General features: G+C 42.9%; 1 protein-coding gene across 1 annotated transcript in view; it reads left to right on the forward strand.

The window, feature by feature from the left end:
* The window catches only part of ATP10B (ATPase phospholipid transporting 10B (putative)), a 113979-nt gene that overhangs the window by 47469 nt on the left and 50100 nt on the right, over positions 1-16410 (forward strand). Inside the window, exons 9-13 of the mRNA XM_008692415.1 lie at positions 99-337; positions 9326-9517; positions 11024-11624; positions 13996-14105; positions 16041-16167. Of these exons, the coding sequence (XP_008690637.1) occupies positions 99-337; positions 9326-9517; positions 11024-11624; positions 13996-14105; positions 16041-16167 (1269 nt within the window). The remainder of the gene's footprint in view (positions 1-98; positions 338-9325; positions 9518-11023; positions 11625-13995; positions 14106-16040; positions 16168-16410) is intronic.

Consider the following 16410-nt stretch of genomic DNA (forward strand, 5'->3'; position numbering starts at 1 on the left):
GCAAAGTGCTCTTACTCTGTGCTCTTTCCTCTACCCCAAGTAAGACCATGACTTGGCCAAGGTATGACTGGTGCAACAGCAGGACTCCTTTCTTGCAGCCAAGAGACTGGAGACTCCAAGGGAGCTTGACTCAGACAGTGAAGAGTGGACCCAGTACCAGTGCCTGTCCTTCCCAGCCCGATGGACTCAGGGCCCAGCAACACTGAGAGGCCAAGGATGGGCCCAGCCTCTGAGGAGATGCCACAGTGCCCAGGTACCCATCCAGGGCCACTCCCGACAAAGGTCTGTGGGACGCTATGAAAGCTCACAGCCTCCTGTGGCCTTCAGCAGCTCCATAGTAAGTACCTGTATTTTACTCTTCAAGTTGCAAGTGGCCTCTTTTGGGGATAGATGGGAGGGGACTCTGGGATATGAAAGAAAAAAGACTGTATAAATCTTGAAGAGCTCTCAAAATGGTCTTATCTGCAATCCTCATATGTGTTTTGTTGGCCAGTTACACTTCTTGTTCATTTTAAATGTTCAGTGTTTAGAAATTGGGAGGTTTCATATAAACATATAGATTTCTGGCTTCTCTTTTTATTTTTTTTATTAGTTAACAACTTTTTATTTTTTAATAATATTTTTTATTATATTATGTTAGTCACCATACAGTACAACCCTAGTTTTTGATGTAAAGTTCCATGATTCATTACTTGCGTATAACACCCAGTGCACCATGCAATACGTGCCCTCCTTACTACCCGTCACCAGTCTATCCCATTCCCCCACCCTCCTCCCCTCTGAAGCCCTCAGTTTGTTTCCCAGAGTCCATAGTCTGTCATGGTTCATTCCCCCTTCTGTTTACCCTCCCCACTTTCTTCTTCCCTTTCTTCTCCTACCGATCTTCCTACTTCTTATGTTCCATAAATGAGTGAAACCATATGATAATTGTCTTTCTCTGCTTGACTTATTTCGCTTAGCATATCTCCTCCAGTCCTGTCCATGTTGCAGCAAATGTTGAGAAATCATTCTTTTTGATGGCCAGTAATATTCCATTGTATATAATGGACCACATCTTCTTAATCCAGTCATCTGTTGAAGGGCATCTCAGCTCCTTCCACGATTTAGGTATTGCGGACAATGCTGCTATGAACATTGGGGTGCATATGGCCCTTCTCTTCACTATGTCTGTATCTTTGGGGTAAATACCCAGTAGTGCAATTGCTGGATCATAGGGTAGCTCAATTTTTAACTTTTTAAGGGACCTCCACACTGTTTTCCAAAGTGGCTGTACCAACTTGCATTCCCACCAACAGTGTAGGAGGGATCCCCTTTCTCCACATCCTCTCCAACATTTGTTTCCTGCCTTGTCAATTTTTGCCATTCTAACTGGTGTAAGGTGGTATCTCAATGTGGTTTTGATTTGAATTTCCGTGATGTCTAATGATTTTGAACATTTTTTCATGTGTTTGTTAGCCATTTGTATGTCCTCATTGGAAAAGTGTCTGTTCGTATCTTCTGCACATTTTTTGATTTATTTGTTTCTTGTGTATTGAGTTTGAGAAGTTCTTTGTAGATCTTGGATACCAGTTTTTTATCTGTAGTGTCATTTGCAAATATCTTCTCCCATTCCGTGGGCTGCCTCTTAGATTTTTGACTGTTTCCTTGGCTGTGCAGAAGCTTTTTATCTTGATGAAGTCCCACAAGTTCATTTTTTCTTTTGTTTCTCTTGCCTTTGGAGATGTGTGATGAAAAATGTTGCTGTGGCCGATGTCAAAGAGGTTGCTGCCTATATTCTCCTCTAGAATTTTGATGGATTCCTGTCTCACATCGAGGTCTTTCATCCATTTGGATGAAATGTCTTCCCCAAGACACACAGAGAGAAACAGGAAGCTTTCTTTTGTAGATCTCAGTTGGGACACACAGATTCGCTCCCCCTTGTTCAGCCTGACAAATCTTAGTAGCCCAGGAAAACTGCAGCCCTGAGCCAGGCAGTGTAACTTTTATTCAGGGCCTATCTATCACTAGGGCCTACAACTATCACTGGCTGTTCTAAAAGTTAAATAGCATGATGTGTATGTCGACCTGCAAGTCCCTTCTAGCTACAAATTAGGTACATTTGGGGTCACATGACCCAGGTGTTCATCTTCGCTCCTTCGTCTCTTCTGTGACTTTGGTCAACTTACTGAGCTAGAACCTCAATATCTTCATCTTTAAGAAGGATTATTGTTCTGTCTCATGAGTTTATTTTGAGGACTTAATTCTTAAAATCATGTGTTCTGGATAGATAACTCATAGAAGTCTTAAACAATCTCTCTCAAGGAAAGCTGTCTGACTTGCACAAATGTTCGTATCTAACGACATGGGAAATGGGAGTTTTCATTAAGTGCAATGTCAAGCCCTATCCCCTGAGATTCTGGTATATTTGGTCTAGGGTAGGGCCGAAGCATTCATCTTTTTTATTTCTTTTTTTTATAATAATTTTTTATTATGTTATGCTAGTCACCATGCAGTACATCCTTCATTTTTGGTGTAATATTCCATCTTTTTTATTTCTGATGATTCTAGTGAGCAACAAGATCAAGAACCTCCGTAAGCATAGCATTGCCCCTCTAGAAAATAATCTTCCTTTGGCTCAAATGGACATCTGCTATAGCTTGGGAGGCATTGGCAGAAAGGGAGTGATTTAGGCTGCTTTAAGGGGCTCTGAAACTAACCCATACAATGTCTGTGGCTGGAGTGGCAGGTCCTTGAATTAGTCCATAGAGAATATCTGTGGCAGTCCCAGGTGGACCTCCTGGCTCCCGTCCCCACCCACTCTTAGCAAGCTCTCCAAGCTTGTGTCCTCTTCCACCTGACCATCTGACATCTGGTCTGGTTGGATAATAGTCTCTTGGCACCCCCAGTTCTTTACCTTCCCTTTGTAAATCAGTCAGAACTTGCCTCTAAAACCTCCACGTTGCCAAGTCCTGGCAGAGCAAGCACCCTACCACATTCTCAAGACGCCAGTTGTTGGTTTCCTTGGAACTTTGCCCTAAACCCAAAGTAAAATGAGCATCAAGGCTAACAGCAACAAAAGCTGGCTTTTTTTCTTTTACTACAAAGAACAAGGAAGTTATCAGTTAATGCCGCCTAATTGGCTGCTATAAACTCTGTGGCTTTAGGGTGGGGATAATACACTTAGGAAAGTGGTGAGCTCTAAGCCAATGTTTAAGAGTACTGGCAGATGGAAAATGAAATGGGTTTGGGGTTTTTTTTTTCCCCGCTTGTGTGTAAGAAGCCAAGACTTGAGCAGAGAGTCTTTGTTTAGAAGTGCCACTTACAAAAGTTTTTCCGGAACCATCAAACCAAAGAATATCTCCCTAATCATAAAATTTGCATTGGGGCTGCTTAGGCTCCTCCAGATGGCACCACCACTTCCTTCTGTGGGCATGGCCTCTCCCACCTGTCTGGAAAGAATGCAATAGAGAAAAGTAAAGGAGGTGTCTTTGGCCCTCTGCCTCCTTTCTCTAGTCTTGGTCTTCCTTCCTTTCTTTGAAAGAGATGTGTACAGCACTTCCAGTCTGCTCCAGACTGGTGAGGACAGCCCACAGATACAACTCCCACTCGAAAGTTAGATAAGAGTCCTGATTTAATTAGCCAAGCACACAAAATCTTTTCGGAAGTACTGTGACCACACAGGGCAGAAACAGATGAAGCCTATATCAGCTGTGCCTCCCTTAACTTCCAGGGTGCCAGAGGGTGGCACACAGCTGCAGTGACCCTTTTCACATGGGGCGAGGTCTTGCAAGATCTGGAAAACTCCCTTCTTGCTAGGCAACTTAGTTTCTTTCCTTGGGGCTTATGGCCCTTTTGGGAAAAGCTTATCTTACAATCCACATGCTTCTATTTAAGCAAATATTTGTTAACATTGGGTTCTCCCGGTTCTTAAATGAAAGGCAGTGTCCTCTAGGTCACAACCTCAACCTGGGCAAAATCATCACTTTCCTAAGCCATAGTTCAGCCTCCAGCTCCCCAGCAACCAAGAAAGTTTATGTTCATGAAAGTGTTATAACCACATAATTAAGTAAGTGGTAGAAAGTAACTGAAGGTCAAATGGTAAAAAAAAATAAGTCTCCCTCCCTCCTCTTCTGTTCCCCACAACCCCAGTGACAACCATTATTTGCATTTTCTTGTGTATGTCCCAGAGGTGTTTCACTACATGGGAGCATACAAGTGTGGTATACACATGAGCACATCCTTTACTGCAGATATTAGCATGCCTTGCACGTTGTTTTGGACTTTGTTTTTCTTTTTACCTAGTGAATCTGGGAGAATATTTCATAGATGTAGACAGATATTCAGTGGAGAGCTGCCTCGTCTTTTTTTTTTAATGGGTGTTAGAATTTGTTGGATGGTTGAGCTGTTGTCTATTTATACATGTGTATTTTTCTATAGTATTTATTCTTCAAGCATAATTGCTAAATTGTGTGTATCTTTTTAATTTTGAGTAATACTTCCCAAGAGGTTGTATTAGTTCAGACACTCACCGACAACAAATAGGTCTGTTTCTGTCCACTTCTTCCAATTCTGTGTATCTACACTCAGTATCTCCATTTCTTTGGAATAGCCTGTCATTTGTCGTCAAACATTAAGTAAGCATTGACAATATGGCATATACTGTTCTAAGCGCTGGGATATAAGTTGTAATAGGGCATTGTCCCTGATTTCAGGAGCTAGAACCCAAAAGGGAGGAGAGAAGAACACCAGTACCTAGAGAACACTCCTCTTGGTGCTGAGTTATGGGTGCACAGATGCTGTAGGAGCCCAGAAGAGGTGCACCTGCATCAGATGAGGCCTCGGGAGGGCTGCCTGGAAGGGTTAGCACCTGAGCTGAATTTGAGACAAAATTAAAGATTAACCAGAGCAAAGAGAAGACCATCTAGCGGGGAGAGGTGAGGAATGCAAGTGACACGAAGAACTGGAGTTTTGAGGAGTAGCTGGAGTAAAAGGTAAAGTATGGAGAGAGGTTAATGCCTGGGGATGGAAGCCTGGGAAGAACCAAGCCACAGAGATTTTTCTTCCAAGCTAGGCATGAGGGTTCCTGTTTATTTCCACTGCTGGCTCCGTGGATTCCTAATAGCAGCAAACTGCTACACCCAATGAGTGATCGTTGCCAATGTGAACTTGGGTGAGTTACCATTAAAACTGAGAAAAGAGTAGTAGACTAGAGGTTGGCCTGCTTTCCCTAGCCTTCGATGTGGGACGTACCTCAGCCACGTAGCACACAGTGGCCATATAAATTCTTGCTACTCGAACTGGGATCCTGGGACCAGCAGCATGAGCGTACTTGAGAACCTGTAGAAATGCAGGTGCTCAGGCCACACTTCCAAACTGCTGAATCAGCATTTGAGTTTAAACAAAATGTCCAGTTGATTTGTGTGCATGTTAAAGTTTAGAAAGTGCTGGCGTCATGTTTAAGGGTTCAGGTGTTGGTATCAGGAGGCAGAACTGGATCCAAGACCCATCATTTTTGTTGGTTTTGTGACCTTGGACAAGTTACTTAAATTCAGTGAGCCTCATTTACCTCATAATTAAAATGGGAGAATAACAGTAGCTATTTCAATGCTGTCATGATGATGAAATGATGTACATGAACCCACTTAGCAAAGCACCTGACTTTGTTATAAATTGTCAATAAATGTTATCTAATGATAGTAATAGGATCCTTGAGGGTATAGTGTGAGATCCAAGATCACCTTCGTCAAAGAAGGTTTTTATGAGCTTTAAGTGTTCTCTAGTAGAAAGAAATCCAACCAGTTGGGTACCTGGCTGCCACAAGGCTCTAATCTGAACAACTGGGAACCCATAATTTTATATTTCTTTTCCTTCAGAGAAATAGACTAGCCAGAGGAGGAAGGGGGCATTGCTCTAAGTGTCCTAAGTGCCAAGTTCCTAAATGTTAATGGGCCAGACAGGAAACCAATGAGCTGTGGGCAAAGGGAACCACGAAGAACCTTGCCCTGTGGGAACACTCTGTGGTGACTGGATAAAGCTTAACTGACATCCGCTGCTGACACCTGTAGGCTGGGCCTGCTGCCAGTGCCAGAGAGAAGCAGGCTCTTAGCAGAGATTCTTTTTTTTTTTTTTTTGGTAATGCATTGCTGTATGATTGGGTTGAAATATACTAAAGAAGAGTTTTAACGAAGAGATCCCATGAGTTAATCAGTGGTGGAGTAGCATGGTGTCCTAGATAGGAGTCAACAAAGGTTTGAACGCTTGCTGTCTGCCAGGCACTGGGGACATATCGCGGACTGTCTCTGCCCTCATGGCACTCATAGACTAAAGGGTAAATGAACAAGCAATAAATAACCATTAAATCATTTTAACTGTGTTGCCATTTGGAAATACGTAATGCATAGCTTAGCGCAAAGCAGTATGTTGTCAGAAGCTGGGAGTCAGGTGGTGTGAAAACTGCTCTAGTTATGACCCTAATTCAATGTGCAGTCTTGAGTAGTTCACTTTTCTCCCCCTCTGACATTCAATTTTATCATCAGAAAAATGGGAGATTTGGCTTTGATGACCTCCAAGCTTGTTTGCAGATCTGTGTATCTGTGGTAAGAGTTAAAAGCATCCCATTTGTGTATACCCCTAGCCCCAAATGAAATCTTTTTCCTCAAAAAAGAAGATTCCCATAATCCCTTTTATAATCTCACAGACTATCTGCTGAGTCCTAAGGATTAGATACATAAGCCTTTTAGTTGTGCTTGGGATGCCAAACACTAAAGATGTTGGCTGTCAACAAGTACCAAAGGCTACTTCCTTCTCGTGGGAGATCTTGCCTGGCACAGAGGTTAAGAGCATGAATTCTAGTTGGACGATCTCAAATCAAGTAAAGGAGTCTCTTTCACTTATCATGTGACCTTGGGAAAAACAGTTAATCTCCCTGGACAGTGGTTTCCTCATCTGATACATGGGCAACCAGGAGAATAGTACTCGACAGATAATGTTACTGTGGAGCTACAGTGAGATAATGGATGTATCCAGAATATAAGAAGTACGTATGAATAGGAACTATCCTTACTACCTTAAGAAATGAGCTCCAAGCCCCTTGAGTGATGATGGTACACTGATAACAGGCAGTGGGTGGAGCCTGGAATCTGGCTAGGGAAGTTTGTCAAGGAGCATTAATAAGGGAACACTGCTACTTTACCGTGACCACGGAAAGGAAAGAAAGACTCTAGACTTGAAATCAGAGGGTCTGACATCTGATTCTGGCTTTATACTGACTCACTGAGTGACACTGGTTAAGTCAGCCCATCTTTCTGGGTTTCAGTTAAGTTGGGACTCTGAGAAGTCAGTGAGGTCACATAAATGACATTGCTTGGAAAAGTAGGAAGGGTTTTATCAAAGTGAACTCCTGCTAGGAAGACTGCATTCAAAGGCAAAGAAGTTAGATGGTGCATGCTCCCTTCCTAGGCTTTCTGAAAACAGTGACACCACATGGTATGGATGGTTCACCATTGCTTATCACAAGGCAATGAGAAGAAATGCAGACTTGATGCAGTTTTACTAGCATTCTTCCTTTTAATAAATACTTTTTTCTGGATGTTGTCTTCCTAAAATGGTATGAACCAGAGGAAGTGTAGCGTTGACTCTTGGACAGCACTCCAAATGAAGGCTGGAACTCTTTGCTCCAGTCCATTTCCCTTCATCTCCCTGTGCTGTTGGAAAGCCCAACTCTCATCCCTGCAGGCATCAAGTGCCTCCCTTGGATGTCTGGGTTTCCTCTCCTGTGCTCTCACCTATACCAGCAACGCAGGGAGAATAGAGTCTGACTTCTGGAGTCATTGCATTTGGTAATCAGAGAAGACACTTTCTCCACAGGGTTTTGTTTCTTTTCTTTTTTTTTTTTTTTAAATCTCAATTTGGGTTCTTATTTGTAAAACCTGCCAGCTCACTGGCACTCAGTCTAGCTCATTGGCACTCAGGCTTCACCCTGCACAAATTAATCAAGATTCCTTCAGTCCATCTTTTTCAGTCATTGATAGAATTTCTTCTAAACTTTAACCTGTGAACTATGAACACTGTTAGAAATGGTTTTGTGTGGAAATTTCTTCGCACAGTGGCTTTTGTAGTACCTGTTAAAAGCCAGGTTTTGTTGAGCTTCTGCTTCAAACAAAGCAATAGTTGGGGCTCTAGAATGTACCGCTTTGTGGAAAATTCAGTCTCTATTTCTGAGGCTCTTATCTCTAGAGAGATTCAACATGGATATAAGAAAATTGAATTTAAAATATAGGTCAATATGTGGTGAATTCCAAAGGGACGGTGTAAGTGGTAGTTTCTACAAGGATGTGAAAAATTGGAAACCCATGAGTCAGATCCAACCCACAGATTTTTCTTTTTAAAAAAAAAATGAGTTCTCACATTATCTCTCTTTATCTTGAAAAATCAATAGATTTCACAAACTGGACTAGAACCAGAGCACCTCAACTAGCAGAGCAGTTGCCACCTTTTAGGCAGAGTAGGATTTGCCAAGTCTCACAGCCCCTGCCATCCCATAGTGTCGTCCTCTGTACCTTAGCCCACTACCCTCATTCACCTTATCTACCTGACTCCTGTGGACATTCTGAGCACAAGAACATGCTGTTGTGGCTCAAAAGACTGAGAACTCATTGTGGGCTGGATAAAATCTCATGGACATGTGGAACTTCTCATGGCTACTGAAGTCTAGGGAGGATTTTGGTAGACAAGAGACGGCTTTCCAAACAAGATACGATCAGGGGTAATATTAAAAGGGAGTATACAACCAGAAGGCAGCAAACAAACCAGCAGGCTGAGCAGGTCTGCAAAGAGAAACAGTAAGAGTAAAGAGGAGGAATGCAGACTGTGGAAGGATTTAGGCGCCAGACTGAACTGACTATGCTAACAATGAAGATCTGAAGGGTGTCAAGCTCAAGAATACCTTGAGGGAAATGATGTTTTGGAAAGATGCATGGCTAATACATATGAAGGGTTTGAAAGAAAAGAGGTGAGAGGCAGCAGTATTACTTCAGAGGCTGATGCAGAAATCCAGATTTGAAGACTAGAGGTCTGTGCCTGGCTGAAGGCATCAGCAATGAAGGGCAGGGAGCAACTTGAGGGAAGGGCTGCCAGAGTCTATAACTGATGGACGTGTAAGGTTGAGGAAAGGGAGGAATCACATAAGAATACATTGACCAGGCCTGTGGGAGGAGGAGATGTGCTGGAGACATGACTTCAGGGAAGATTGTATCATACTTTCCCCAGGTGTGCATAGAAGCTGCTGGAGGGGCCTTCCTCCTCAGTCCCTTCAGGAAAGACTCTCATCTAGGCCTTTCTTTCTCAGGAAAAAGATGTGACTCCAGATAAAAATCTATTGCCCAAAGTGCACGATGCTGCCCTGTGGCTGGAGACCTTGTCAGACACCAAACCTGTCAAGCCTTCCCCCTCCACCACCTCCACCATTGCTGACTTCTTCCTTGCCCTAACCATCTGCAACTCTGTCATGGTCTCCACAACCACAGAGCCCAGGCAGAGGGTAAGGATCACTGAAGGTGGGTGGTGGGATGGATGGGAGGAGAGCTAGGGGCAAGGGGTGAAGCCCTGAACAGAGAGACAAACACCTGAGCCCTAGTCACAGCATCACCATTTCATCATTGTGAGACTTTGAACATACTTATTTTTTCTGGGCCTCAGTTTCCTCATTTTTTAAATAAAATGGAAGAAGTTATATATGAGCTTTCTATGTAGCTTTCAAATTCTGTATCTGTCTGTCTATAGGGTAGATATTAAGAGTAAATATTTACTAATCACTTTCTATGTGCCAGGCTCCATGCTAAACACATCACCTGCATTACCATTTAATCATCACAACCCCAAAACCCTATGAGGTATGTCCTTGGATTTTACAAGTGAAGGCACAGTGGCTCAGAGATTTCAGCAACTTAACAAAGGATGTATGGTTAGTACACAGCAGAACCATGTGTACAACTCCATAATAATATCACATTACACTGTCTCTGCTTTTATGTGAGGGCAAAATAATAATAATAATTATTATTATTATTATTATTAACACCACGGGTGAAGTTCTGCCAATTTAGAAATAACGCAGCTGGAAGGCCATTTATAGAAGCTTATACTCTGAGTTGTTTTTCAGTACTAAAGATAGATTGATCTTCAATTGTCCACAAACTTTCACCCAAGCTCCCTTATGAGTGACTGATGAGAATAATTGAGTGTTATAACTGGTGGGTATGAAATCAGGAAAAAAAAGGTTCACCCAGGTACCAAACCAGAGCCTCCCATTATTACACCTAGATCCCAAACCACTCTGAACAGTCATTCCAGCCACTGAAAACTCACCAAGTTATCAAAAAATTTTAGAGAGCTTTGGGAGGCAGGAAATGTTATCTGAGGAATCAGCTCTATTTTCAAGAAGGGAAAAAGTACATTTTGGGAAGGACAGCATCCAACTCTCAATTTTCAAATTAATGGGGAGACATTAGCTGGCAGGTAGCTCAGGAGTCCAATCTCTGGAGCCAGGCGGCCCCAGATTTGAGTCCAGCTCTATTACCTACACACTGGGTGGTCATGTCCAATTTATTTAACCTCTTTGTGCCTTGGTTTCCTCATCCAGAAGTTGAGATAACATAGCAACCCCTAGAGTTGCTAGGGAGGGTGAGATGAGATGCTGAATGCAACGATAAAGCAAACAGAGCCATGGTAAGGACCCAGGTAATGTGAACTTTTAATAAGGGTCTGGCTTTTGTCTCCTTTTTTTCCTTTGTCCATGACCAGAGCAGGATGGTAATATTGAGCATTACCAATCCCTAGAATGTCAGGGCTGGAAAGAACTATCTAGCCTAATTCCCTCATGCTATAGGTAGGTGAGCTGAGGTTCACAGAGAAGACTTGACCATAATCACTGAAACCCCAAATAATCTGCTTATTACAGAATGGCCTTCATATTCTTTGATAAAACAGCTTGATATTTTTTCCAACATTGAGACTTAATGTTCCACTTCCCTCCTTTGGCCACAAGGTCACCATGCCACCCTCAACCAAGGCTATGGGGACGTCCCTGGAGAAGATTCAGCAGCTCTTCCACAGATTGAAGCTTTTGAACCTCAGCCAGTCATTCTCATCTACTGCGCCCTCTGACACTGACCTGGGGGACAGTTTGGGGGCCAACATGCCTAACACAGACTCAGAAGAGAGAGATGATGCATCTGTGTACAGTGGAGGCTACTCTACAGATGGTGGCTATAGGAGCAGCACATGGGACCAGGGTGACATCCAGGGGTCTGGATTGGATGCTTCCTTGGAGGAGGTGCTGGAGGCCCCAGCTGTAGGCCTGGCCAGCCCTGAGCTCTATTATGAGGCTGAGAGCCCTGATGAGGCAGCCCTGGTGCATGCTGCCCATGCCTACAGCTTCACGCTGGTGTCCCGGACACCTGAGCAGGTGACCGTGCGCTTGCCCCAGGGAACCTGCCTCACCTTTGACATCCTCTGCACCCTGGGCTTTGACTCTGTCAGGAAAAGAATGTCCGTGGTTGTGAGGCACCCACTGACGGGTGAGATCATCGTCTACACCAAGGGCGCAGATTCGATTATCATGGACCTGCTGGAAGACCCAGCGTGTGGTGAGTCCCACCTCACCAGGGCTCTAGGAAGAGGGCTCCTTGGTTTAAGAGGCAGCACAGAACAGTAATAAGGAGCTTGAGTTATAGTATCACTTAGTCCAGCAGGTCCTAATTTGAACAGAGGGAACAGATGCTTTCCTCAAAGCAGGTTCCTTAAATCATGCTGCATTCTGCATCTCCTCGCCCTGGAGAATTACAGTGCTCATAAGCTTATTAAAGACTTAGGGCAGTCTTACACTGGAGAAACCTCTTTAACTTTATCCCAATTTCTGGTTTTTCACACTCATTTAAACATGGATTATCCATACACATTTTTTTTTCTACCATGACATCCATTAACATAACCTAGAACACACTGTGGTCCTAACTCTTGGTTTGGGAGAGAAGCCAGATGAACCCAGGAAGGGAGGTGACTTAAGAGAGGTACACAGCCTAGCCCCAGGTATCCTGAATCCCAATTTGGAGCTTTTTCCATGCTACCAGAATTCTGCACCAGGCTCAGTCTGCTCTGGGAAGCCTCAGGTGTCCCTCTTCATCACCCTTTTCCCCAGCCTCCCCCAAATGGATTTTCATAAACTTGAGCCAAGCCAGAAAAATGTTTCAAAGTCCCTACATATCAGCTTCCAATTTTGGAGCAGCATGAATTAGTGTGCAGCCGCTTCCTGATTGCTAACAAGAAGAAGACAGTTATGGGGCTATGATTCTCCCAGGATAGTAGATTCCAGCCAAGCTTTAGAATTGCCAAGGCAGCCCTGTGCCTCCTGCATTATCAGCTGTGGACCAAAGCCAAGAGGTTCATGGGGATTGATGAGTGTTTAGAATGGGAAGGGAGCTAATTAGGTTTCTTCATCCCCAGACTCTGGCAGACAAGTGAATTCGGTGTTTCTGAGTCAAGGGAACCATAGCATTCTATCCCTGGGCAACAGCCATCCAAGCTGCCCTGGAGATTTTTTGTTGTTGTTGTTCCTCACCTGATTCCAAAGTGGATTAGAGATGCTTCCGATAAAAGACACATACACAATATTACTATAAGAATTGAGAATCAAAGCTTTGAAAAGGAGAGAAGAAAATAACCTTAGGTGTAATATATTCACAGTGTTTGAACATTCAGTTTGACCCTGAGGTTCCTGGTAGCCTGAGCAAAAAAGTAAACCCCAAGGCACACAGGTAGAAGGCAAAAGAGACTCATCTCAGGGAGCTAATATCTTTGAAAATAAAATATTGTAGGTAGTGCTCAATAAGCACAAAGACTGTGCTTAAGGCACCAGGGAAAAAGTAGTATCTGAAAAAATGAGATAATCTTTGAAAGGATTTTTATATTGCATAAAAACAGCCTTGGAATACTCTTGGGAAAAATCAGAGATTTGTTGAACTTCCTTATATTTATTTTACTGTAATGAATTGTATGTTTAATTTTGCATTATATGGAGAGAGTAGATGAGGTACACAAAACCTGCTTACTACCTAGGGCCTCTAAGATCACAATCCAGCCCTGGTAAAGAAGGATTTGGAAGCCTTTTCCCAGCTCAGCTTTACACAGTGCTGCTTCTGATTAGTGATGTCTGTGACATCTTAAGTAAAGGAGGTGGGGATGGCATCAATCCTGCCCCATACCTGCCAATCCAGGCTGAAAAATTCTTTTTATCTGACAGATAAAAGTGCTGGATTTTCAGGAGAAAATGATAAAAGAAAAAAACATCAGACTTCATTAAGGGAACTTCAACACAATGAAATATTTTTTCATGCTAGATTTATAGGAAATGCAAAAAATATTTTTTCTAGGGCTATTTCCTATTATAGAAAGAAAGCCTAACTCAAAAAAAACCCAATATGATGAAGAAATTAGCAATGAGATTCAGATCTGTGGCTATCTTGGGACCTAAGTTAGTATAAACACTGAAGTAGATGACAGAGGGGATCGTGGATGGTATGTCTAAGACTTCACAAACAGTTGATCACCCAGGGCTAAACTGGCTACACGGAAAACACCCAAGGTAACAACAAAGATTCAGACTTCTTTCCCCTGATTCAGTAGGGCTTCAACTGGACCTGGGGACCTCTGTTATTTGTATAAGTTCCCAGGTGATTCTGATGCAAACATGTGTTTGGGAACAATACCTAAGACAACCCACCATCCCTAAATAGGACTTTTCTCGGCTAGGCTTTTGATGATCAGATATAGAAAGCAGAGAACGTAAGGATTCCTGGAGTTATCATGGGACATCATGGGATATCATGACAACCAGGAAAGATCTTCCATATTTCTGGGGTGGGCTATAAGGGGATTCCTCCTCACTCTTTCAGAGTGTTAGAAACAAGGATCCCCAAGCATTTGTACATGACCTCATGGAGGACAATGACTATTTGACAGTAACTGACATGGATGTGGAAAAGAAGGTGAGAAAAATCCGAGCCAGGACCCAGAAGCACCTAGACTTGTATGCAAGAGACGGCCTTCGAACACTGTGCATCGCCAAGAAGGTAAAAATAAATTCCTTCCTTAATAGCTATAAAGCCTCAACCCTAACTCTGTCTTTTCTATTTCTTTTTAGAAGACCCTTAATATTGGTTGTTTTAGTATTTTCAAAATTAGCTATTCTGACTCACCACGAAGACCCAGCATTTTGACAGTTATGCTGGGGCAGAACTCTGAATGGCAAGGTTCCATATCAGTGTGGCTTTGTTGTTCCCTGTTTTTCATTATGTATACATATAATTGGTAACCCATAACTCATAAAATAATTTTTAAGGTTATAATTTTTCCTTCAAAGTAGCTTTTTTAAATTTTGCATTATTTGCCTACATTTGAAATTTGGGAGATACTCTGTGATCACATAAAAATCTAGATTTCTGGTTTCTCTTAAAAATTTAGAGAATCCAATGAACCAGGTCTCCATTCTTGAATAGCAGCTAATAGCTAGAGCCTTGTAGTAGCTGATACCTTTGATGAAGGGTATATTCTCTTGTGTTCTGCAGTTGGTCACAGCCCCTATCTTCCTTGCTGTCTTGACCTTGGCCCAGGTATAGTAATGTAATCACTCACCTCTCGCCCTGCAGACCTTTGACTTTTCAGACCCTGCAAGGGAGGCATCCCAGAGTAGGGGCATCTAATGAGACATCTAAAATCAGATAGGGGAGCTATGATGACATGCATTTCTAGATGACTAAAAGTGGTTTCTTCTCTATAAATCCCCAGAGCTCTTCATCTCTTTTATGATGCTTAGTGCAGCAAAGTTTAAGAGCACCCACTTTAAACTCAGACCTACCAGGGTACAAGTCCCAATCTCACCACTTGCCTTTTGTGTGACCTTGGAAAAGTTTCTTCACCTCTCTGAGTTTGGGATTTTCTTATCTGTAAAATGGCACTAATGCTCCCTACCTCATACAGTTATCATGGAGATTAACTAAAGTAACATATACAGTGCCTGAGAGAATGACCAGTGCTTACTACCCATAAATTTTAAGTATATCCTTAACACCACCTATTTCCATTGAAATTATTTGTGCCTATTTTGCCTCCTCTAATAAGATTATGAATTCCTCAAAAGCAAAGGCCTACCTGTATCCCTTTGGTTTTACCCCATAGTGCCATGTGTAGAAGGAAAAGCAAGGAATATTTGGTTGTTGGACAAAAGAATCATTTATTGCTATAAAAGACAGTATGCATGTAATGCCAAGAGAGGGGTCTAAACATGCTATGGACTCCAAGGGAGAAAGATATGCCCTCCAGTAGGATTCTTCCAGCTACTGGGTACCTCCAGTAGCTAGTGGAACAGTCTACCAGGCTCTGCAAGATCTGACTGCTGCTTACCTTCCCAGCCTCATTGCTGCCTCTTCTCTATCTGGCTCTCCATCCCTTAGCCAACTGGTATATTCAAAGTGAACACAAAGAAAGCTGAGTTCATTGTTGTTTCATGGCATGGCCTTTGCATTTGCCCCTCTCTGTGACTGACCCCTTCCCGTCATTGGATCTCAACTTGCATGTCACTTTGTCTAAGACAACTGAAGATGCAAATGAAATAACCCCACAGCTTCCCCCCATCTAGTCGCACTCCATCATGTCACCCTCTTTGTTTTCTGTAAAGAGCCCCTTAAAATTATCTGTCCTTTTAAATAATTTACTTGGATTAACGTCTCTCACCCTCCACTAGTTGATAAGCCCAGGCATAAGCGATCTTGTCCATCTTGATCACTGCTATACCTCCAGTGCCTAGAGAACAGCAGGGGCTCAGTGGTGATAATGGAGCATGAGGATTAATATTTCATTGATTCATGCATTCAAAAAAAATCATTGAAGAGAAATAACTGTACATCTAATTGTATAGGGAAGTTCAAACAGGCCCATAGGATGCCCAGCATACAAGAATGGGGTGGGATTCACCCTACATTGGGAAAGAGCCTCTTCCTGTCCCACAGGTCATAACTGAAGATGACTTCCGGCGATGGGCCAGTTTCCGGTGTGAGGCAGAGGCATCCCTCGACAACCGAGATGAGCTGCTAATGGAGACCGCACAGCATCTGGAGAATCAACTCACCTTACTCGGTAGCTAAAAATAAGTCATCACTAAATTAAAAAGAAAAAAAAAGGAATGCTACAAGCTCTGGAGGGAGTTCTTGGCCCTGACTCTGACACTGCTGCAGATGTGTCTCAATTAAAATCCTTCCCTGGAGTGCACTTCCAGGTATTTGGCACAAATGGTGCGGATATCCAATCCAGACTCCACAAGCCACTACCTGAGGATGCCCAGGAGCATTCCCACACTTCCTGCTGGATAAAGCCCAGGAG

The sequence above is a fragment of the Ursus maritimus genome, unplaced genomic scaffold (genome assembly GCF_017311325.1).
Source record: "Ursus maritimus isolate PB19 unplaced genomic scaffold, ASM1731132v1 scaffold_15, whole genome shotgun sequence".
Lineage (NCBI taxonomy): Eukaryota > Metazoa > Chordata > Mammalia > Carnivora > Ursidae > Ursus > Ursus maritimus.